Source organism: Strix aluco, chromosome 1, assembly GCF_031877795.1.
Source record: "Strix aluco isolate bStrAlu1 chromosome 1, bStrAlu1.hap1, whole genome shotgun sequence".
Taxonomy (NCBI): Eukaryota; Metazoa; Chordata; class Aves; order Strigiformes; family Strigidae; genus Strix; species Strix aluco.
Genome location: NC_133931.1, coordinates 43,438,419 through 43,464,027, shown reverse-complemented (window position 1 = coordinate 43,464,027; position 25,609 = coordinate 43,438,419). Strand labels below are relative to the sequence as shown.

General features: G+C 39.8%; 1 protein-coding gene across 3 annotated transcripts in view; it reads right to left on the bottom strand.

Moving 5' to 3' along the window:
• Positions 1–25,609, bottom strand: part of LOC141921130 (acyl-protein thioesterase 1) — a 50,891-nt gene that overhangs the window by 15,098 nt on the left and 10,184 nt on the right. For 2 of the 3 annotated variants that reach the window (XM_074819217.1, XM_074819228.1), the window contains one exon: positions 20,842–24,664. In XM_074819217.1, the coding sequence (XP_074675318.1) occupies positions 24,611–24,664 (54 nt within the window). In that variant the 3' untranslated portion in view covers positions 20,842–24,610. Of the gene's footprint in view, positions 1–1,487; positions 1,594–6,597; positions 6,661–20,841; positions 24,665–25,609 lie in introns of those variants that run through there. The other variant, XM_074819237.1, reaches the window with a different exon arrangement.

Sequence of the window (25,609 nt, the reverse complement as noted above, 5' to 3'; positions counted from 1 at the left end):
ACTTTGTTGCCTGGACTAAGCTGCAGTATCAAAAATTTGAACTTCAGAGAAAAAAAATCTGATAGTGCTTTTAAAAAAAAAAAATTAGATAATAACTTGAGAGATAAATCACTCAATCCAGCTGCTGCTTTTAGAAGTCTTCAGAGTAACTCAAGTTAATAAGCAAGTCCATTTCTCCACTTATATATCTTACCACTTTTATGCATTGGATGCAATACAGCTGGACTTAAAGTTCTAAGTGGAAATTTAAAGATAAAGAGTACATGATTTTCACTATTTACCAGCGAAGTCTGATCAGATCTTTTACAAAGTATGCATTTAATTTATAATAAGTCAATATCATGATTTTAAAAGTATTTTATCGGCATATCTACTATTACCTAAATTTAATCACTAAAACTAACCTAATTAGTATTATCTATTTTTTTTTATAGGTAGGTTAAAGAAATATGTCTGCTGTAAAGGTTGTTGCTTCTTACTAGAAGTTGAAAGCTGTGACAAATTGTCAATGTCCACATAAATGTACTGTCAGATGGATACGAAGTAATTTCTACACTATTTACAAGAAAGTAAAGTATCTGATAAAATACTTCATAAATCGATAAAAATGAGGCTGACTTCAAATGCCAGAGGACTTGAACACCTCCTGGTATTCAGCATATTTTTCTAGACAGAATGGCAAATACTTAAATCAGTAGAAAATAAACTGTTTTCCATTTCAAAACTTTTAGGCTTCCTAAATTTTTAGGTTACCTAAAGTTAGATACAGAGAAACAAAACAGAGTACAATACAGCATATGAACAAAAATACCTGAACACAGTTTGAGATTTTAGTGTTTTCAAATACATTAAAGTTAGGTATTACAAAATACCCTTGAATAAAACCCTGCTAACAGAAAGGTTTCATTAACTGTATTCATTGCTTTAAGGGAAATTAAAAAGTATTAAGTCAATAATTAGCAAGTTGTTTAAAACTATGAAGATTTTAGAAAGCACAGATCTATTTCTCACTACTTGTAAGTTATAACAGATTTTTAATGTCAATTTTTTACTGTTTTTTCTATTCACAAATCACTTTATAACCAGACTTCAAAGCCTCCACACTATATGAGATTTTGCACAAATTCTTCAGAGTGCCTGTTACATCTGACAAAGGAAATAGTCAAGAACAGGTTCGTTACTGCTTAGTACTGCAGTACAGTCACTCTAGCTCAACAGCAGGCAATGAGACTTCAGAAATGAGTCATGTCACAGAAGCTGGCTTCCGACTGCTTGCTAGACCCAGTAAAAATAAAACTTTTTCTCTGAATACTCTTCCACAGCAATGCGCTGGTGATCGTCAAAAACAACTACTTCAGTGCAGAAAGTTTCAATACTTACAGAGGAGCACAAATACATCAAAAGGAAGGCGGTGTCAAGGATTTGCATCAAGACTGTGTACAGTTTAAACATGCAAGAGCAGGGAAAGAAACTTTATGTCTCCATACCTAACAGTTTCTTCCAAGACTTGATAAGAGATTTTGCTAAAGATGTAACTTCTTCATCTGTGCTTTGCTTGCGTATCGCATTCACTGACATTCCAATTCTGGTAGACTGCAACAAAAATAAAAATATACACTACAGAAGGTGACATGAAGACAATTTAACAAGTAAACATATATAAAATTGTACTTTGACATCGTTTTTTAAGAAGTATTTTTTTTTTTCTTCAGGTTTTGGGGGGGGGGGGGAAGTTAGGAATATCAGGATGTAATGCTGCAAGCCTTTGCAAAACTTATTTTGACATGGACATTTTAGAAAGAACTACAACAGTATTACCATTTGTCTCCATCACAGAAGCAGGGGTGGGGGGAAGCACACAGGCAGGAAGGAGTGTTAAGAGGAGTCAATCAGAAGACTTTTGCTCCCAAAACATTTCAAAAAGCTCTGCAGAATTACTTACCTAAACTAAGTACAACACTCAAAACATGTCACATTGTGAAAATTATATAATCTTAATTTTATATAAAAATTTTTAAAAAGGTTCTAGCCTCAAAACCTTATTTTTCTGTGAAGTAATGACAGCACTTATATTTTGGCATGATCAGAATCTTGCCAACTGCTTCAGTGACTTCATACTCTTAGAAATCCCATTTAGTGGCTATGGAAGAAGCTGTAATATCAGTTGGGAGCGATCATGTTTTAGGTTCCTAATAATTCTGGCAATACTGAGATTCTTTAAAATCTTAAGCACATAGTGTTCTGCTTTTAGATAGAAACAGTGAAACTAGGCTACCTCTCTGAAAAGGCCAAGATAGTGACAGGGTTTAAACCTTTGGCATTACTGCCACCTATAGAGTGAAAAGGAGATTAACTTAAAATTCACTCCTTAAAGACTCAGGAGATGAGTACATACGTTTAGCTCAACAGAAACAGAAGTTTCATTTTAGAAGACTACTAACATGTTAATCTAACAAGTAGAACATTTCCACACTTTTAGTTTCACAAGAGGCAAAAAGGTTTAACAATACAAATTAGTATTTTATTATCATTTCATATTTTGATTGATGACTACATTTTTTAAATTGTTCTTAAAATGCCCAGTTTTGTTGCATTTACCATTTATGGGACTCAGTAACAAATTATTCTACTTACTTCTGCAGTAGTTCATCGTAAATTTCCTTCTCCTTTAAAGGAAAATTTAAATCTCTGTAGCTCACTAAAAATGGAAATGATTTGTTCCTGTAAATTACTCGCTCACAACCCACACAACACTTTTTGGGGCACCACATATGTGCTAAATGACTGGAAATGTACTGAAATATTCAGTAGCTATTTCAGCAAAGGAAACACATCAAATAACTTCAGGTCTGAGCATCAGCTCTAAAGACATATTTTGGATTAAAGAAAACAGATGGCTACTCCCCTGTAACTAAAGTGTTTTGAGATGGACTCTGCTCACTCAGACTGGCCACATCTCTTGACATTTTTAACACTCAACATTATGTTCAGACAAGAAAGAACAGCACATGCTTGGAACTCCATAAAATACTCACCATACCTGAATGAGAAAAAGGGATCTACAAAAAACCCAACCCTCCATTGATAACTGGGCACAACCACGGCCTACTCTCATCACCAAAAAGAAAAGACACCACTTTACAGACTTACTTGGGTAAGTAAAATTTAAAAAATCAAGTAAAACTCGAAATTAATTGGATAAATTAATTTCTTCTTCTGATCACACAAGAGAAACAGATTATGGTAGCTGTCTAAACTGCCAGCTTTCTTTAGGCAGTACATAAACATAGTTCATTTGTTTGCTTTACAAAGCACTTGATCTGGCCTCACCTAAAGATAGGGAAAGGAATGATCTACCAGTTTATTTGCCTACAAATTGACACAGGTAATCACAAAAGATCAGAGTTATAGTCTCAAAATGACTGTGCTTTAATCACAAGCCAGCTGTCAGCATTTGAAATTTCCTCAGTCTTTCAGCCTACAGAGCTGTTCTCATGAGAGCCATTTTAAGTGGAAAACTCCAGTATTTTTGCCTAGCCCAGTGTAACCCGTGGAAGTGCTTTATCTCTGTGCCACTTTGTAAGTGTGCAGGTATACGAAAACCTTCCTCATACTGTCCAAAATGCATTTTTAATGGTTCCTTCTTCCTGACTTCAAATTCTAGAGCACTTTTAATCTGCTTTCTGAGAGTAAGGAGGCTCAGAGACAGCGTAAAATGGTTGTTTCCACCCGAGGCATTCAAGCTGTAGGCCAAGCAGCCTTCAGTTGGTATGAGCATCAGTTAGCATAAGTAACCTATGACTGAACCCAAAACAAAGAACATGGTGGCATATGGTGATCTCTAAACCAGACCAAATGAGAAAATGTAAGGAACATAGGGAAGAAAAGCAACCACTAAAGCAAGCAGAGGTGTTACCAACTTCAAACTGTAAGAGAATATGAGGACAGCAAATTGGTGAGCACCTGGACCAAAGCAGAGCCAAACCAAACCCCTGAAGAACTACCTCCAGGTTCCCAGGTCTCCCTGGCTCGCCAATGAACTGGCAAGAAGTCATTAACGAGGACTGTACACCACAGCCTAGTTCCACATCAGTGTGTGCAATTCCCAGTAAAACCTGTTCATTAAAATAAACACTGTCTCTCTCGCTGTTTAGCTGCGCACTACCCACAATTAGCACCAGAGACATGATGCCTTTAATACCGTGTGGCTGCTAAACAGATTTGCGATTCTGACCGCTGGATAAATCACATGTGAGGAAGGCTACTGGCTCCCTGCCTAGCTGAGCAAGGATCAGCTTGCTTACATAAAACTCGTTAGATATGACAGTTGTACTATTGTCTGTAACCACTTCAGCTTTCTGTGACAAAAAAGAGGCGAAAAACACACAAGCACAAGTCCAGACTACTGACATTCTCTCCTTCCTATTCTACATACCTGTAAATTTTTCAGAGGACCTCGCCAGCTCAGACTGAAGCAACAGTCGTGTTACAGGAAAAATTGTCATTTCTCTTATTACAGAGGAATAATGAAACTACCATATCAGCTAGCAGTGCTTTTGTCAACGTAGCCAGCTTTCAAAACTGCTTAAATGTGGGTGTAGACATACGCTTTTCGCTTGTGTCCTGCGTTTCATCAGTTGAAACACATCAATAGATACCTCAATCTACATAGAGGGAGTTAGTGCTCCCACTTTCTCCTGATCATCACCCTTCTTGACATTAGCACACTAATGATCTACTGCCAGAGCAATGCATATGATTACTTTGCATTTCAACTGTTCTCTGAGTCCTCCATCGCTTAAGCAAATTTGGGAGACTAACATAGAAAATTTACGGCAGACTTTACCCATTTATAAAACTCTCAACGAAAATAATGTAAATTTGAGTCTAAACATGGTGCTAAATGCAACCTTATGCAATGGAACTGTTTTGAGTACATCAGTGGATATTTAAGAAAAACTTCTTAACTAAGCTACAGTCAATCTGCTATGCAAGAGTACACCAAAACACCAGATCCCTTTAGACCTACTGTAACACAGAGAAATCTTCTTTACAAACTCATACGGTGCCCGCCCCAACACAGCTTCTTTCAAGTAGGATAGAAAACTGGACAGAATTAATATGCAACCCTATTATAAATTAAGTCAGAATCACACAAGCACCCAAAAGCCAGAGAGCTGAGTTTGTTTGTACTTAGCAAGATTAAGAGTCCTTCTCTGTTGACAACTTTACTAAGGTTTTTGTTGCTACTAGAAAAAGAATGTTATCTACTTGTACGTTCTCCAAATCCTCACAGTTCAAGGGTAAAATTGTTTTGCTCTTCTCTGTAAAACTTCTCCTTCTAATCTCATTCTTCACACTAAGCAGAACAGGTTTGCATAGCAGCATTTACAGAATTTCTGGAGCACACGCAGATATATTTTTCATTCCAAAGGCAAAAAACATTATGGCACAAATATTCTGTATTAAGATCTGCACAAAGAAACTCAAAAGAATCAGGTTAACAGAGGGGTTTTTTGGATTTTGTTTTTGTTTTGTGTGGGGCTTGAAGAGGGGTTTTGGTTTGGGCTTTTTTTAAGGAAGGAGGTTGGACATAGGAGAGAAGGTTGCAGCGTCAAATCAGCCATGCTCATTCATGCATTAAGGTAACACTTTCAAATTCCTGTTTTCTGTCACAAACAGTATTAGCAATAATGCACCACATACATTCTGCAAACATGTAGGATGCATACATGAAGAATGACATTTCTACTGACACTTAAGATTTGAACTTTATAGCTAATTCTGTATCTATGACCATTAATTGTCACTTTGAAAAAAGTTACTTTTCAGTCTCTTCCAATTTAAGTGGCTACCACAGCAAATCAGGTCTTACATTTACTTCTGCCATTTGAAAATTTTCAGAGATAGGAAATAACTAGTTATTTTGGAACGACAGTTGTTCACTGAGGAATTACATGACAAACTCTATGTTAGAGATGTAGCGACAAGCAAAATTAGAGAAAGTATGCATGCAAGTGAGAAAGATTGTACCACACCATCACTCCTGGCCAGCAGAGTAAAAGGGGAGGAACAGTAAGTAGGAATACAATTACCTTATGAAATTCACTACTCAGAGTTACAGGGGGTGGGGGGGGAAGGAAATTGTCAAATACAACTCACCTGAAGATATGAACTATGCTTCTCCTCATTTAACAATCCCAAACCAGAACTAACTACATAAGAAAGTATTAGCTGCAATTGGGTGCATTCTCCTTTAGAAGGAAGGAAACACATCACATTTGTGTTAGTAAGAACCTAAGATTATATGTAAGGTAAGTTTATAAGCAGCTCTTCCCCTTTGTCCATGACAAAATTCACTATTTTCAACTTAGAAAGATAAGCTTTAAGAGCTTGCTACTGGAAGAAAACACTTACGATAAGTGACCTAAATCAGGGTGAAATAAGATTAGTTACCTTATAATAACACTGATTCTTCCAAGGAGTTTCTACATAGGGATCTACTTTAATAGTGCAACCGTCTTCCAAATTTGCTGGCTTCACTTTCATCATTATGAAGTTAATATTTGCAATATAACAACAATAAGAAAATCATACCTGTAACAATTCAAGGGTCATGGGAATATTCTTAAGCTCCTTCAATAAATCAAGAGCTCCAGCCTGCAAAAAAGAAAAAAAGGAAAAGTAAATTTAGTGGCAATTGGATACTTTAAATATAATATCAACAATACACGCCTTCAAGGTCCCAGACTGGATTCAAACCATCAGTTCCCAATTTATCTACAGAACTCTAGCACAGGGAATGTTCTGCTTCACAAACTAAGCATTAACAGGCCTTAACTCAGAAATCCAAGTATTTGCTCAGACTAAAGAAGTTTTACCCCATATAATTCAAATGCCAGTTAAAGCATTCTGTCAATTACTACTTCACCAACACACATCCTCATGAAAACAGCCTCAAAGGTACTTCACTTAACAGCACCAGAAACAAGCCAGACAACAGCAGTAATTTTCAGTTCAGAACAACTTCACCTGTTTTATCACAAGAACCTGGAGTCAAGAAGCTCTGCATAGTCCATGCAGCACATATAACTACATATATAAAACATAAATAGCCAACATTCTTAACTGTATTTGAAGTGGTGTGGTAAAACAAGTTTACTGGTTTAAAAACTGTGATCAGATTACACTATTTTACTAGACGCAGCTACAGTTTCCCCAACAGAAAAGACAACTTTGTGAGTATGTCTACCAACAAACACCCAAATAGAAAAAGTTGAGCAAGACCTGCTTTCAAGTCTTATTTTCAACTATTAAGTTTAAATATTAATTCAATGAAATACATAGATCAGGCTGCATAGATTAGTGTCGACACTCTTCAGCCTATACCAGGCCGGCCAAGCATCAACACGTTCCAAACTAGAAGCCAGAGCCCATCCTAATGTGCTACGACATCTGGGATAATGCACCTGTTCCATTCAGCTGTCACAGGTTTTCTTTTTTCCTTTTCCCCTGCTAAGACCATAAGGAGGTACAAATGAATACCGTGCAAACAGCAACTCTCTAGACAGATGAGTTAATTTCAGAGATTGTACCACTAATAAACTCTATACACAGCTACCCTAACTAACAATTCATTCCTTGGCAATGTTGCCCTTAAAGTTTTCATAAATGTGAGCTCCATAATTTACTGTAACCTCTACATTCTTGAATGATTTACCACCTCTACTTCAGCAAAGCTCTGCACATGGCTTGTCAGACTACAGCAACCTCCTAAGGGCTGAGATGATTTTGCTGTCTTTCAAATGCATATGGTTCTGAATCTGTGACCTATGAACAGCAAGGCACCAACTGCCTTCACATATAAGAGGCCACTCTACCCAGGCTAAGACCATTACCTTCCCACTTTTTTAATTCATAAAGTTTGGAAATAAACCCCACACAATTTCCATCTTGCAAATCTTGGAATTTGACTCCTTTCTCTTTCCTTACCTCTTTCTCAACTCATTCAATTTTGTTTAATATGTGTTTTGCTTGTCCTTAGTTTTAAATTCTCCCTAATCAACTTCTAATATGACACCTGTTGCAAGGAAACTCTTGTAATCTCCTACTGCATCTGGAGGTCTTACAATTTAACCACTAAAGATAGCACATAAAATAACCACCAAGAGACTAAGATGAAAGTGGAACTTCTGTGTCACATCCAAACAGACACAGCTTTGGACACTTGCAAATGTCTGCTACAACCTCTGTTTTTTAAACAGATCTGACAGCAAAGAAGCCTCTAAAAAGAAACATTTCACTATGTCCCACCTTACACAAACACAATTCACTTATAAAACTAAAGTTTTATTATTTTGTCATCATAGCAAAAAGCCTTATTTAACTTTTATTCATGATACACAAAACTTCTCCAGTTTTAATTTTAGCAGCAATGATGCAAGACTGGGAAATGTCATGCTGTTTTCAGGTGCTAAATTGAGTTAGCACACTAAACCATTTATTTCTCTAAACAGTCATAAGCATGGTTTCTTCTGTGCAAACATAGATCCAAGTAAAGCAAGTTAACTATCTTCACTGCTACAAAATCAAATTCAATAAAATTTTCTTAGCCAAAACAAGTGACAAAATTACAATCCAGTAACGCTTACTTATCCAAACCAGTTATTACCAACTGCACACAGTATGTGATTTCAAAATAAACAGATTACTGTAGTCTGCAATTTCAGCATACCAATGATACTGTAACGCAAAGTACCGCTCTCTTCACCTCATCTTAGAAATACAGTCTAGTCAAAACTTCTTTGCCTCTCTAAAATGCCTTTCCAATTGCACATGTCAAAACAACTATTATTCCCAGTCCTCACATTTCCCAAAACTAGTAACTTGATATATAGGAGGTTAACAAACCATGCAACAAGTAAAAAAACCCAGGTACTCACTACACAGATGTTACCTACATTTCACAGTTTTCTGTACCAAATTACCAACATTTCTAATGCACTAATGCTTTCTAAGCCTTCACTCTAATCAATTATATTAAGTGTACCAAGAAGCAGATGCCTTAAATTTAAATTGAGTTTGAACTCACAGTAACTAAACAGTTTTTCATAACCACTTTTCCTAGTGTAAAATCAAATGCCCTCTTTTCCTCAAAACCAGAGTGGAAGTTGCACAGTAAAACTTGTAATTCCTATTTTTCTAATGTAAGACTTCTCTGTTTAAAAAAACCCAACCATTAAGAACATTATTTTAAATCTTCTTTTAAAGGCATTTCTATAATTTTATAGAAAATGAATGGCAACGCCCCATTCCACTAGGCTTGTTGGCATTCAGTTTACCATGTTACTTGAATTAGCAGAAGTCAGCTTCATACAGATTTAGTAGACTACTCCTCTCAGCTTCTCTCAGTTGATCAGATTATAACACCAGAATGACGTTCTATATTCATATTTTAAAGCTATGCTTCAGGCAATAGAAAAAGGAGTACGTTTCTGAAGACCACAGAGCTAACCAGTTACAATTCTGTTCTACTTAAGGGAACAAACGTTTAATGACATGGACAGTTTTACAGTTTCTTCTCTAAACTTACTCAACTGGTCTTGATTCTTTTAAATCCATGAATGCAACCTCATTTTTCATACCTTAATGAAAAAAAGTGTATTTACACACAACAAAAGCTATAAGGAAGGCACTACATGTGTTCTAATCCAACCAGTTATTCTGAAGGAGGAGTAGCATCTATTTCAAACATGCAACCAATATTAGAAGTAAAAGAAGAAATATGTATCTCACAGTATATTAAATACAATATTGCATTATTATTTCATCCTTCAAAACAAAAGAACTGCATATATCACTCCACTAAAATAGTTATGAAACCTGCACAGCTACAATTAAATCCTTAGTCAGGGCAAATCACCAAGAGTCTGACTCAGGAAGGGTGTCTGCACAGCCTGCCTTTTCAACTCCTCAAAAGAAACGCCAAAGAGCACTTTGCCACAAGCCACAGAGTCACCTTTTATATGAGGGATGAAGCATCTCTTGCCATCTGAGTCTTGACAACTTCAGAGTGAAAAGGTATCAAAGCTTTTTTTTTTTCCCCCCTCTTATTGATGGGTTTCATCAAATCATTCTCATTCAAAGACATACATCAAATACCTGTTCTTGTTGAGTACGAATGAAAAAATGAATATAAGAGGTTGTCAGGAACATCATTATCCAGCAGGTACTTATGTAAGAATGCATTTCTCAATTCAGTTTCATCTTTTGAGAGACAATGAAGTACCTCTTCATAGAGATTATCTTAATTTTGCTAAAGTTAGCATTTTAACTGCAGGGCAGGATTAAGGAGGAAATCACATTGTGCAATTAAAGAAGAAATACCTTATAAATGACAAAGGCTAGCAAGAAAAACACAGAGACATCTCCTGGGTTAAATAGTGATGTGCTTCCTCTCCTATCATACAACTAAGGGTTTTTATCATGGTACGCACATGCACTTTGGATAAACTGTCAGATCTCCACTATCGGCCCTCAGCCTTAGGTTTTTGAGACTGCGTCCGACTAACAACAGAGCCACTTGCGTGCAGTAATGAGCTGGAACGAACGAGCTCCTCTCTGACAAAGTACAAAAGCACAACTGATGCTGCCCACGCTCTAGCTCCTGGGACAGGGGTGAAGACGAAGAGCCAGCTGCTGGCCCCAACCAGGCACAGTCCAGCCCGGCCGTGTACACTGCCTTTGGCCACATCAGACCTACGCTGACCCCAGCAAAGACACTGTGCTGCTCCCTAAAGCTTTGAAAGTTAATGAGGTTACACATGCTAGAGCGTGAATACACGTGCCCAGCTGCTGCAAGGAGCTACATCCAAATTCCTAAGCCTCCCAGATCACAGAGAAATATATTGTGGTCACCAGGATCATCTCTGGCATAGCTGCAGCACAGCTCCCCAGCACCAACAGTAGTTCCCATATCACCTGGGAGTTGCTACTTTCTTTCTACTGCCAGAAGTCTTCCAAATAAAAAGTAATTGACTGCACTTGATCATTCTCATTACCACAATATTTAAACATTTCACACTATGTTTTCACTCTTTCAACATCTCAAAGGAAAGAGCCACTACTTCAACTTTAAAGTCAGGAAAGTGAAACTGAACTTTTTTGTGCTGAAAAGCATGGGGAATAAAAATAAAAAGAGAGGGGACAAAGAGGAAAAAAATAATCAAAAGAATAAACGCTATTGTAAAAAATTCTTTCCACTAGACAAGGCTCCTGCCTCCACACTGTATCATTACAGGGTTCAAATATATCAGAGCTAAACCGTACAATATTATGGAACATCAAGGACTTTGAAACACAACAAAGCATGGTCTGTGTGTACTGGCGATGAATTTGTTTGGATTCCCAATGAAACAAATTTCATTTGTTTAATGCAATTGGTATTTCTATAAATATGCAAATCTTATTAAAATATTATTTATCATTTCCATTGTCTTAAACAGCAATAGACTTCTATAAACTGAAATTCCACACCACTCAGTTCTGAACTATCACTAATATCGAGTGTTCAATGCACTACCATAACATACAGAAAAAACCCTTAAATTTACTAAAATAGTAGCTTGCAAGAAAACCAGCAATCACACTACACAAGTTACAAGAGAATAACAATGTGCCCACCTGAAAAAGAAGCAGTAAACCGAGTTTACAATTTACCTGCATGCTTTCTATGTGTAACCACAATCAGGTATTTGGCTACTGCTGCGCAGTCGGATTTTACTTTTTTTAATGGCTTCAGAGCAATAGTACAAATGTTATACATTATCTCAGTAAGTTCTACATCATGGGCATACGTGAGAGTAACACTTGCACTAACCTAACTGAATTCTACCTATTTTATCTCCATTGTGAGGTTAAAGTTACTCCCTGAATTAATAAACACATTTAAAGTGATATTCACACTTTGTTCCCCGTTAAAAAAAAAAAATAGCGGCTCACATCCCCCACTTGCTTCCGAAGTTTGCCCACACAACTCAGGCCGCCCTGCCGAAGCAGAATTAGGGTTCTTCATTCATATTTTAAACAACTCCACCTTTTTTTTATGCTGAAGGCGAAAACAATCCATCTGGAGACCACCTCCGCAGGCATTCTCCTCCAGCCAACCGGGCTTCCCACATCACCTCCTACTCTCGAGCGAGGCCAATATTGAGATTTTAATGAATGGGAAGCGGAGGGAAACGCCGTTTAGAGCCGCGGCCGGTGCCCGGGCAGGAACCTCCTCCGGGCCAAAGGCGCCGAGCTCGACGCCGCGCTGGGGCGGGGGGAGGCGCCGCTCCCTGCCCGCCGCCGGGGCGGGGAGCCGGCTGACAGGGCGAGGGCCCCCCCGCAGCGGACATCGGCGGCTCCACGTCCTCCCTCGGCGAGGCGGTGCCGGGGGAGCCGCCGCGACCCCTCCAGCCGCGCGGGGCGGCGAGGAAGCCGCCAGGCAGCGGGGGAACAAACGGAGGCGGGTGAAGGGCCCCCGGCGCCGCGCGGCGAGAAGGGGAAAGGCCCCGGGCCCGCTGGGAGGAGGGAGAGCGGGGTCGGCCGGGGCTGCGCCGGGGCCCGCGGAGGCTCCGCGCATCCCAGCCGCCTCCCGTCCCACCCCCGCTCACCGCGTTCTTCTTCTGCACCATCCTGTCCATCTTCTTGGCGATGCGGATGATCTCGTCCTCCGTGGTCATGGCTGCGGCGGCCCGAGCGGGGCCCGCGCAACGGGAGCCGAAGCCTGGCGGAGCGGCACGGAGCAGAACCGCCTCCCCTCCGCTCGGGGCGCGGGAAGCGGCCGGGGCCGCCGCCGAGCTCTGCGGGCACGAGCGGAGCCAGGCCGCGGCGCAGCGCCCCGACCCAGCAGGCAGAGCGGCGGCGCCAGGCAGCGCGCGGCGATGGCCGGCGGCAGGAGCCAGGCAGAGCTGCCGAGCGCCGACGCGGCGGGGCGGGGCCGCGGGGGGGGGCGGCCCCGGCAGCGGGGAGAGCAGGCGGCGGCCCGCTGGGGGGGATCGGCGAGTCCCGCACCCACTGATACCGTGAAATGATCACTTGGAATCACCGCCCCGTCCCCCAAACCCAGCGGGAGGACAGTTAAACGCGCTGAGCTCTTACAATGGCTCGCCCTCTCCAGCTGGCGGCGTGGCTGCTCCCGCTGGCCTGCGGGCTTCGGCTGCCGGCCTGTGGGCACGACGCGGCACACGCCGTAAAACACGGCACCGGGAATTCGCTTCCCATGGTCAGGCTTTTCTTCAGCTGTCAGAAGGCTCGGAATGACGGCACACACGTGATTCTGTCAGCTTCAAACGGATGGAAAATACCCTCTTCCCTGTAATGGGAAAGGTGCTTCTTAAAGTCTATCCCTGAAGAGTTGCTTTGTATAAAACAGAGCAAGGATTTCAAATTGCAGGCTCAGACGAAGTTCAGGATTTACCAGTTCAGTCAGTACAAGGTTGGAGATAAACTTTTGCATTGGCCGGGTATCACACTGTAGTGTGCCACAGTGCTTCTAAATCTTAATCCGAATCTTGGGTATGTTCCAGTGGGACATACCACACTTATAAAGCCTGACAAATTTGTATTATATACCATCGATGAAATTATGTTCATCAGTTGAGATATATGCCTTGTTACTGTGATTTGTTGTTGAAAAGAGCAGCATCACTAGACCATTTTTGCTGCAAAATAGAACTGTTTACTTCAAGAAAATGGTAAGCATATCTGAAGGTTATGGAAAGATTATCCCCTACTAAGATCCAGGAGGGTGCTTACACATGCTGCTCAAATCTATTATTAGTAAGCAGCTGAATGCTGTCAATGTCCATGTTGTAAACCGAGGACTGTAAAATATGTACATTCCAGAGAAGAGGTGAGAAAGACCTTTTCCTTGCAGCGACACTCAAAGAAGCGATTACAGCAGGAACTCCCACTGCACTTATGTGTCATGTACTTTGTGGCAAGACTGTCTTATGTTTTGATGCCATACAGAGACAGGTGGTTTTCAGGCACTTCTACATAGTGCTCAATACACACAATGGTCGCAGCATCTGCCAGCTGAAAGGCCTGCACATACAGAGACATATTAGAAGCAATAAAATTTGGGACCTGGATAGGATCTTCCCACAGGTTAGATCTGGGCCATGAACTGGACAAGCATACAGAAACTTTGCAGTTTTTTTGTTTGTTCTGCCCAAGGGGGGGAAAAAACCAACAAAGGAATGATTTCTTAAGGAAAAGAATACCTTTTCTTTCAGGAACATATTTTGGGGAGGAAAAAAAAAATAGCAGTGCTGGCCACACCATTTAAGGGATCCTACCAGTTCAGGTTTGATTCCATTTTGTCTAGATGCAGTAATCTAGTACCTGTAACAATCAACTCAGGTTAAATAAGATGCTAACCTCAAATGAAGTTTATCATCATTTTTCCCACAACCACATCACTGATAAAAGCAGTATATGGTGTGTTAGCAGCTGAGAGCTATTGCTACACTATATGGTAAACAAGCTTGTACGTGTCCTACGGTAGGTGCAAGTTAGATCAGGGATAATGCTATCAGAAAACTCGAAATTTCAAATCAGTCAGTATGGTTAGTTTGAACATATTTAAGTTCTGGAATGAAGTCTGCCAGTATTAATTTCTTTAAAAAATACAATTCAACAACTTCTTCACTGGAAATGCATGAAAAGAGTTAAAAAACGCAGATGAAATCTATTAACATCCAAAATGTATCACGTAAGAAAATTATAATTGTAAATTAAATACTACATAGCACTTATGAAAGGCCTGCAGCAGGACTGTAAGGGGAAAGCACATCACACTTGTTTAACATCTAAACTAACAAAAGTAGCATCATATTTCAGCAGGGAAATCAAAGACTAAAGAGATGGTAATGCACATCCTTTTTTGCAAACGGATGCCTTAAAGACAACAAAATACAGCTCACATTATTTGTACTGTATGCTATGATATCAGAGTGATACTCAATTAACTGAACCAATACTAACCTTTATATTAGCTGCTCTATCATCCTCAGGACAGCAATTCTTTATTGCAAAGAAATAACACAGCACCCTCCATGGTTGTTTGCTTTCAGCTGGTTCTAAACCAAGCAGCTTTGTACCACATCAATCTCTGCTATAACACACCGCTGTAAGTCCCAAGAACAGTAGGAGAGGCAAAAGAGATCAAACAAAAGTTACACTATGCAACCTTTTACTTTCTGTTTAGTTTCCTTCTCATAAATAAACCCATCAGAAAGAAGAAATAACACACTATTTGTTGCGCTGCATTTTCCTGTTACAGCATATTCTCGCCATTCTTTTGCAACATTTTCTAAAAGGTATCATATACCTGCTGCTGCAAAGATCCTGTCTAACTTGCTAGAGCCTGTCATTTGCTGACCAGAGGACCTGCCACAATACTGAGTTAATAGGCAGAGACAGCTCTCCTAAGAGGGTGCACATACAAAATGTAGATTTTTACAAACTAGTCTCATTTGATATGAGACAGCATCTTGAGAAATCAGGGGGGCGAGGGGGGCAAACAGTAGCACATACAAAATTTGTAGTGAAGGATCTATAAACTCCTGTCAAGGCACTTAAAATCCTCCATTTTCAGGACTCACATTCTGTATGGAAAAAGCTCCTCTAATCAAGTGTTAACACAGCTATGCAAAATATAACATTCACAGCGTTCCGAAAGGTTTTATGTAACCATGTGTTATACCCATAATGCCTCTCCTCCTTATTTGAGCCATCAGTGTAACAATGACTTAGGTCTACCAAAACAGAATTTCAGTTGGTCTGAATCAGCCAACTGATCCCCAACATTTGCAGGGGAAGAAGCGATGAGTCCAACCACAGATACATGAGGGGAACTGTAGCAAATGGAAGTTCTGATTCCTCGTAATGGCAAGATTTTCCTCAAAAATTTCTGAAACAGTAACATGCATCTTGATTAGCTGTTTCTATGGTTATTCAACAGATGGGTTGGGTGGTTTTTTTATTTCTTTCCTCACATTAGCTCTAGATTATAATGGTACAGCCTGAAGTTAGACCAAGCATCATTTTCAAATTCCAGTGTTTGTAGTACATTATTAAATTTATTTTCAAGATGTCTTCACTTTTTTCAACTTAGAAGCAGTAACTGGAGGCATTAAAATATAAAAAATATTAAAGAAAATGTTTGAGGTTTTTTTTATTTTTAAGGTCACATTATTAGATGTCTCTATCCTGGGGAAACCTCCACTTATTTTTTGTACATAGACTGAAAATACTGAAGCCTTTTAAAGATCCCCCCAAATAATTTTAAATACTGCAACATAACTAGCAAATTATTTAAAGCAGAAGCCACTTTAAGAGTTTGCTTGTATTCACAGCCAGGGAACATTCAGAGACCAACTTTTAGACTCCATCTGCTCCATCCATTAATGCAGACAAGTAGCCTTTTAAAAAAAGAACTTTGAATGAGCCCTTAGGAAAGCCTATCTTCTCCACAGGGAGAAGCTAAACCTCCCACTTCAATGCCTGAAGCAAGGTTCACTACACCTCAGCAAACTGGCTAGAAGTTTTAAGTTTTGTAAAGTTTTGCAAAGAAAAAGGAGGCAATGGGTTGCTCTCTTCCAGTAATTGAAATTAAGAGAAAACCATTATCTACTGATTCACTTTGTGGATGTCCATTAAATTATACAAGTACTTCATTTAAATCAGCTTTAATCAGCTACATCAAAGGCACATGTTTCACTCAAAGAGAATTAATAAAACCTGTTATCCCAAAGGCAAATGGTGGTAACATGAGAGTGGTAAGCAATGAAAAGAAAAAAAAGGAAAAAAAAAAAAAAGAGTGTTCTACAGCTATTCTTCTTCAAAGAATCCCATTTTCAAGTTAACCAGAAGACATTCTGAGAACTTCTTGAGAGTCACTTTCTTCCCTTACACCAGTGGTCTCATACTATATTTGATAAAGTTTAATACAATAGTACATTGTATCTTTTTTACTATGCTAATTCTAGGCAATGTTTCTCCTCGCAATTATCTCCTCAGGGATGCCAGGTGTGTTGGGTCTGTGGGTGTGTGGTGGGGGTTTTGGTAGTGGTAAAGGGGGCTACAGCAGTGACCCCCCTTGAGAAGTTTCTTGAAGCTCCCCTGGTTCTAAACTGGATCTGCCTCTAGCCAAGGCTGAGCCAATTAGCCATGGTGACTGCGCCTCTGTGATAATGTATTTAAGGGCAACCTGGGAGGAGGAGTGGGAGTTGTGAGGAGAAGTTGGGAGGGAGATACTTCTGCAAACTAGTGAAGTCAGAGAAGGAAAGAAAGGTTTGCTAGAGCAGACACTCCCCTGCAGCCTGGGGTGAGAGGGCAGGCTGTTCCCCTGCAGCCTCTGGAGGTCCACGGTGGAGCAGATACCCACCTGCAGCCTGGGAGGACCCCATACTGGAGCAGGTGGCTGCACCTGAAGAAGGCTGGGACTCTGTGGGAAGCCCACGCTGGAGCAGTTCATTGCTGGGAGAACTGTGACCTGCAGGAGGGACACACGCTGGAGCAGTCTGTGAAGAGCTGCAGCCTGTGGGAAGGACTCATGTCAGAGAAAGTTCATGGAGGACTGTCTCCTGTGAGAGGGGAACCATGCTGGAGCAAAGGAAGAGTGTGAGAGTGTGAGGAGTCCTCCCCCTGAGGAGGAAGGAGCAGCAGAGACAACGGGTTACGAACTGTCCACAACCCCCATCCCCTGTGCCACTGGAGGGAAGGAGGAAGAGAAATTGGAAGCAAAGTCGAGCTGGGAAGAAGGGAGGGGGTTAGAAATGTGTTTTTAAGATGTGGTTATACTCTCCACTGTCCTACTCCGTTTGATTGGAAAATTAAGTGGTGGTGGTGTTTGAATTGAATCGATTTTTTTTTTTTCCTTCCTTTAAGGAGTTTGTCTTTTGCCCATGACCATAACGGGTAAATCATCCCTCCTTGTCCTTATCTCAATTCCTGAGCTTTTTGTTGTATCTTCTCCTTCCCATCCCTGAGGGGGGGGGAGTGAGCGAGTGGCTGTGTGGTGGCCAGTTGCCCTCTGGGCTGAAACAATGACACCAGGGCTGAAAGTAAATAGAAACTGAACATCATGCAAAGTTTTTCAAAAAATATAAACTGACAAATTACTCTGTATAGCATTGCATCTTTCTTGTTACTAGCTATTCTTATACCCTTAAGTTGCCACAACATATTCACATACAGCACTGCATCTGATGTGCATTTCCACACATTCATGAACTTCCTAACTGTACTCCACAATGACTTCTAGACATCAGAGTCTATAGAGAGAAGCGGCCTTTTAGTTGCTTTAAACTGCTTGAGTGGGAAAGTCTCTCTTCACTGTGTTCAACTGATTACCTTTCAAGTTTCTTCAGCATCTCTTCCCAAATAACCTCAAGTTTTCTCTAGAGTGCCCTACACTATGTATACAATGCATCAGCCTCAAATATTACACTTAACCTAAAGAGCACATGTAACTCCTGACGTGAAAACTGCTTCTGTAACAAATATGTTAAGTGCTATGTATGCCAAACCTAACATAACTTCAAAGGCTTCCTGACACCGCAGAACCCCCAGAGAAAGGTGTAGCAATACACAGTGAGAAGACTTTGGTTCTTTAGTGTGCCAGAATAAGGCTACTAGAAAATACTTTAATTTCTTCTACCTTTCAAAATTACTGCTAATTCCAAGAAAACAAGTTAAAATAAAATTAACCCAGAATATGAAAAAAAATCCAGTCATACTTAACATAGCCAAGTGTAAGGTCCAAGTCCAAAGTATTACAGAGAAATTGTCCAGGTAGCCAGGGATCAGGTTAAGAAGGTCAAAGCCCTGAAAGAATTAAATCTGGCCAGGAGGTCAAGGGCAACAAAAAAAGTTTTTACAGGTATGTTGGTGATAAAAGGAAGACTAGGGAAAATGTGGACCCCCTCCAGAAGGAAACGGGAGACTTGGTCACCCAGGATATGGAGAAGGCTGAGATACTCAATGACCTTTTTGCCTCAGTCTTAACCAGCAAGTGCTCCAGCAACACCGCCCAAGACACAGAAGGTAACAGCAAGGACTGGGAGAATGAAGAACTCACCACTGTAGGAGATCAGGTTCAAGATCATCTAAGGAACATGAAGGAGCAGAAGTCCATGGGACCAGATGAAATGCATCCACAGGTCCTGAGAGAAGCCACTATCCATCATATCTGAGAAGTTGGGGTGGTCCAGTGAAGTTCCCATTGACTGGAGAAGGGGAAACATAACCCCCATTTTTAAAAAGGGTAAAAAAGAAGATCCAGGGAACTACAGGCCAGTCAGTCTCACCGCTGCGCCCAGCAAAATCATGGAGTGGATCCTCCTGGAAACTATGCTAGGGCACATGGAAAATAAGGAGGTGATTGGTGACAGCCAACATGGCTTCACTAAGGGCAAATCGTGCCTGACAAATCTGCTGGCCTTCTACGATGGGGTTACAGCATTAGCAGATAAGGGAAGAGCAACTGATGTCATCTACCTGGACTTGTGCAGAGCTTTTGACACTGTCCTGCACAACATCCTTGTCTCTAAATTGGAGGCACAGATTTGACCAATGGACCACCCAGTGGATAAGGAATTGGCTGGATGGTCACACTCAGTTGCAGTCAATGACTCCATGTCTGAGTGGAGAGCAGTGACAGTGGTGTTCCTCAGGGGTCAGTGTTAGGACCGGCGCTGTTTAACATCTTTGTTGGTGACATGGACAGTGGGATTGAGTGCACCCTCAGCAAGTTCACCAGTGACACCAAGCTGTGTGGTGGAGTTGACACTCTAGAGGGAAGAGATGCCATCCAGAGGGACCTGGACAGGCTTGAGAGGTGGGCCAGTGCAAACCTCATGAAGTTCAGTAAGGCCAAGGGCAAGGTACTGCACATGGGTCAAGACAATCCCAAGCACAAATACAGGCTGGGCAATGAGCGGATTGAGAGCAGCCCTGCAGAAAAGTACTTGGGGTTATTAATGGAAGGGAAACTGAGTCATCAGTGTGCACTCACAGCCCAGAAAGCCAACTGTATCCTGGGCTGCATCAAGAGAAGTGTGGCCAGCAGGAGGAGGTTCTCCCCCTCCACTCTGCTCTTGCAAGACCCCACCTGCAGTACTGCGTCCAGCCCTGAGGCTCCCAGTATAAGAAGGACATGGACCTGCTCAAGCAGGCCCAGAGGAGGCCACGAAGATGATCAGGGGGCTGGAGCACCTCCTTTATGAGGACAGGCTGAGAGAGTTGGGGTTGTCCAGCCTGGAGAAGAGAAGGCTCCTGGGGAGATCTTATAGTGGCCTTCCAGTACTTAAAAGAGGCCTACAGGAAAGATGGGGAGGGACTTTTTACAAGGGATAGAGTGATAAAACAAACTGAAATAGGGCAGATTTAGATATTAGGAAGAAATTCTTTACTATGAGGGTGGTGAGACACTGGCACAGGTTGCCCAGAGAAGCTGTGGCTGCCCCCTCCCTGGAAGTGTTCAAGGCCAGGCTGGATGGGGCTTTGAGCAACCTGATCTAGTGGAAGGTGTCCCTGCCCATGGCAGGGGGGTTGGAACTAGATGATCTTTAAGGTCCCTTCCAACCCAAACCATTCTATGATTCTCTCAAGAAGGTAGCAAAACATAACTTGGTCATTTTTTTTTTCTTTTCAGTAACTACAAATCATTGTTATTTTGTATTATATCGTAATGCATATATTACCATGCAATGTATTTGCAAGAAGCCTCTAAAGTGCCTGTTTCACAGCACATGAAAGCTCAACTTTCAGGTAAGTATGGAAAAAGTCTTTAGTACTTGCCCAAATGCTAATTGAAATTTATTTGACAATGATAAAAATGGAAAGATTTTACATTTTCCCTACTACAGAAATAATTTCCAAAATTATGATTTCTTATCATAAATAAAATGAGTAAACTACTTAAATTACATCTTAGGTGTTTATATTAAATATAAATGGCTTATACTTCATAACAAAGAGGAAGTGTTCGATATTTATAAAATTTCAAATACACAGGCCTTATACATATGGCTTCATTAACATCTTACAGTTTGTTCTCAGTCATACCCATCAACATAAATAGCACCTCTACAGAAAAGATGCATCCTAATGATTTCAATGAAGTGCAGTATAGTCCATTAGAGAGAACATGTTTTAATTAACAGTTCTAATACCAGTTACAGTGTACAGTACTTTTACCAACCTACTGTGTTGTAATTATACAAGATAGGAGGAAGAGACCAAATCATACAGCCCTCACCACAGTACAGACTCCAGTACAGGTTTACCTTAGGAATAGCTGGAAAATTCAGCTTATGATACATAATTCAACATGTTTGTTAAGAAGTGGGCAACATATTCCAACAAGAAGTCAGAATTCTGACTGCACAAAACTGCAGTCAAACTTAAGTGCCATTTTGAAATTAAAAACACATTAGGGAGTTAAATACCCATTGAAACAAACTGATCTGCAAGCAAGGTATTTTCATATCAATGCTTTCGCAGGTTTCACAGACATCATCCCCCTTTTGGAGAAAGTCTAACAGTACAAAAGATAAACTTAATTACTGAATAGTTTCAAACTGCAGTTTATGAGGATAGGACATTCACTTTCAGAACACTGACAGCCCAACTTCTCCATTGTAATAGAGTATTATGAAAATCCCCACACCAGACTGAACTATCATTCAGTCTAAAAATACATGCAATTATGGCAACAATCCCAGCATCACATCACTGCAGGTAGTGGGGAATTTCAGCTAAAAGATCATACAGACAGCCCTCCAATCAGCTTGGGAACTTACAAAAGACAGGAGCTCAAGATACACGCTGTAGTATAGGAGGAGACAGGATACAGCCTTGAAGTTTTGTCTAGCTTCTGGGCTCTTTAACAACCCCCAGCTACAACATACACATACACTCCTGCAAAAAAAGACCTGAGGGGAATTCTTCCAACAATACAGAAGTTCAGAGTAAGTCACAACATTTGCTAACATTTACTTTGGTAACACAGCTCTTTGCAGGTAAAGCAAGCAGCAAAACACCAGTATGAAAAAAATCCTGTTATGATAGCTGAATATTTGAACAAAGTTAGCACATAAAGCATTTCTAGAAAAACATATGAAAGCACCAGGACAACAGTTGAAGCTGACTTCGATTAAAATGTGTAAGTACTAGAAACTGACCACAAGCTGTGAACACAGTTCACCATACTGAAGAAAGTGTTACGAAGCTAACAGAATAAAGCTAGGGCTGATCTCATTTTAAAATCTTAAGAAATATTTTTAAACTCATTCTAACAGAAGAAAGAAAATGTGAAATGAGCACACAGTCAATTAGAAATTGAACATGACAGCTGAACAGCATTATCAAACAATTTACAAACAGAACAAGAAAATAATAAAGGAAAAATTACAAGCTTGTGCAAGAACTTTGGAAACATGCCAATATTCAGGGAATTATTCAGACAACAGGGGAATGAGGATAAATCTAAAAACTAGGAGAAATAACATGTAGTTTGCTTACCAAGTTTGCAATTCAGCAGCACTGCAAAATTAGCTAATGCAATTTGGGAATGACTCCAAGATAGGACACATTGTTTTCTCAATAGAACTTTGGCACAAGTACAATAAGAATATTATGGTTTCTTCTGTGAACTAAATTAACTGGAAGACAAATTGGCAGATCTATAGAACAGAGTGACTGAGGGAAAAGACTAATTAAACTTCAAAGTTAATAGACATGCCCTCTCAACCACACAGATGGAATATCTAAAAGTGTTTCAACACCATTTAGGAAAAAAACCTCCTTTTCAATTTTACATATTAAGAGATGTTTAATAATCCAGATAAACTGGATTAGAAAAGAAAAACAGCTTCCTAAAAATGAAGTGCAATACATATGAAAAAAAGCACTGAAAACTGAGAACTCACACTAGGTTAACAAGCCAGACTCTGGCATCAGCTGTGTTAAAGAAGGGATATAAAGGCATAATTCCCCAGTTATACATTTGTACTGGCAGATGCCTCAGTTAAGATGACCACTTGATTAAGATGGGATAGGAGAAAATACCTTAAACACAGGTATAAAGCACAGTGCTGACACAACAGATGCATCCAAAATAGGAATATTCATTGCTTGCAAACATATTACAGCGTAGAACATTGTTTGCAGCATATTACGTAGTAAAAACTGTAGTGTATATTTTAAACATTCCTAGTGTGATGACAGCCTCTGGACTCTACAGAAGAACAGCTGTTTGCAGAAATAAATTATGGCTCTTAACTGCAAAAAGTTCTTGAGTGTGCATCAATTTCTGTAACCCAGTGCATTATAGAATTTTAAGTTTCTGAAAGAAGAGACATTCTGTATCTTGTAGATTTTTTTTTCCCATAGTAGGTCTTCATATTCCTAGGCTACACTGATCTAGGGAAATGTAGATTGATACATTTGAAAATGAAATTCTTTCTTCTTTTTCAGAAAAAACTCAAGTCTCAACATACAGTAAAAGTAGTATTAGAAGGTATCCATTTAAAGTTAGATCCCAATTGCACTTAAAGTTCTATTAAAAAAGAATTCAAATTAGTCAATGTCTGTGTTACAGATAAGATTTCAACAATACACAGAACTACACAGCTGCATTGTTTTCAGTTAATTACTCCAAAGCAGACAGAAAAGTCAAAGCTATATGCTGGAATTGCTCATGTGAAATTTATCAACATTTCTACACAAATGAAAGCTACAAAGACTAAAACACAAGGTGGACATTCAGTACAAAAGCAGGAATTTTTAAATGAAGCTCAAATTAATCCTACACACTTCTTCAGAGTTCTATTCCAAGTCAGCATTTGATGTGATTTTACACTAAAAAAAAAGACAATAAGTGACAAATGACTGTCTAACAAGGAATGAGTCCCTTTATAATTTCAACAATATCTACCTATATGAAAAGTTAAACATTGAGGTGGTTTAAATATAAGAAATACCTTCGCTGACTTCTAGCCATTATAGGAAAACAACCCTCCTCATCGGGAGCAACAATTAACATTTAATATTTAAAGCTTCATCCTTGGTAGCATTTATTCTACCATCATATGCCCACTATGTTACGTGTTGTGTACTTTATGTATCCATTACATAAAGGAAACGTTTTAATATCCTTTCAATGCGCATTAAGAACAAATCATGTCTTAAGTATAACTAGTCACATTTATGTTGCCCACTTAAATTTAGTTTTTAATTACTTGTACAAATAGTTTGAAATTCTGCAATCAAAAAAAAAATATCAGACATCTTAAAACAGTATGCTTCGGTTACATTCTGTCATTGTCACCTAGCTGCCACATTCATATAGCCCCACCAGTGGATGATTAATACTAACAAGATTATAATTTCTTGTACATGTGTATTATTTAATCCTCATCCTAAATATAAATTTGCAACACAGTAGTACACCGCAGGTATAGAAGTAATGCTTCCTATCAGGCATGTGAAAAGATTAACACTCTACCACAGTTGATGCTGGTGTATTTATATAGAAGGCTTCTCACATATCATTTCAGTCTACGGGAGGTAGATGTTTGTCTATGAACTGTTTTACATCCATCATCTCCTGTTTAAAGATAAAGGTATGTATTAGTTGAAATTCCCTACTAATACATATTCAGCTACACTAAACCATTTGTTATAATGAGCAGCTGGGCTACAAATATTGAGTAGTTACTTGATAAAATCACACCACTTTGCACACAACAAATCAATGCTGATAACTCTTCAAGGCACTATGTACTCAGAAAAGACTAAAATACAAGAAAAAGAGCACAGAGTATTTTTTTTTCCCTCTTTCTCTCTCTGAAGTGCAGCAGGAAAACTACCTATTAATCATCAAGAGATCTGAATAGCACCAGGCTGAGCACAGATAGGATTTGAATGTAGCTAAGACCACAGATTCCTGCAAACTTCTGCAAGTTAGTAGCAGTGTGAAAAGCCAGCAGCTCCTCCTCCTAACCATTCAGTTTCACTTTCATGATGCTTCCTTCCTTTAAAAAAAAAAAAAAAGCAATACAGCAAACTTGACTGGGGAACCAATCCATGTAAAAAATTATTTATTCTTTTTTTTATTAAGTCAATGTTGTAAGAAAGAGCACATTGTTAGTATTTGTGTGACAACTCAATGCTATTACTGCCTAAACACAATACAACTGTATAAATGTCCCAAAGAGGTTGTCCAAAGGTACAGGTCCCACAAGATGCAGCAATCCAAATTAACAAAGTTACTGCTGCTGACCAGTGGCAGATCTGTTCCTTGCCTCCTCTTCTGTTTCTTGCTCCTACCATTTACTTTGTGTGAGTTCTGATACTTCAAGTCATTACAGCTGCAAAAAATGAAGCTAGCAGCTTTTGCCATTTAGCAAGTTCAAATGGTTCAAAGAAGTTCCTGATCAGTTCCAGAGCTGGTGCAAGAAGGAAAAAGAGGGCCACAAGGTCATGAGCAGAGGGAACTAGTCCACCCCTTTCTGGCAGCAGCAAGCCATTGCATCAGCTCAGCTGCCTGCTG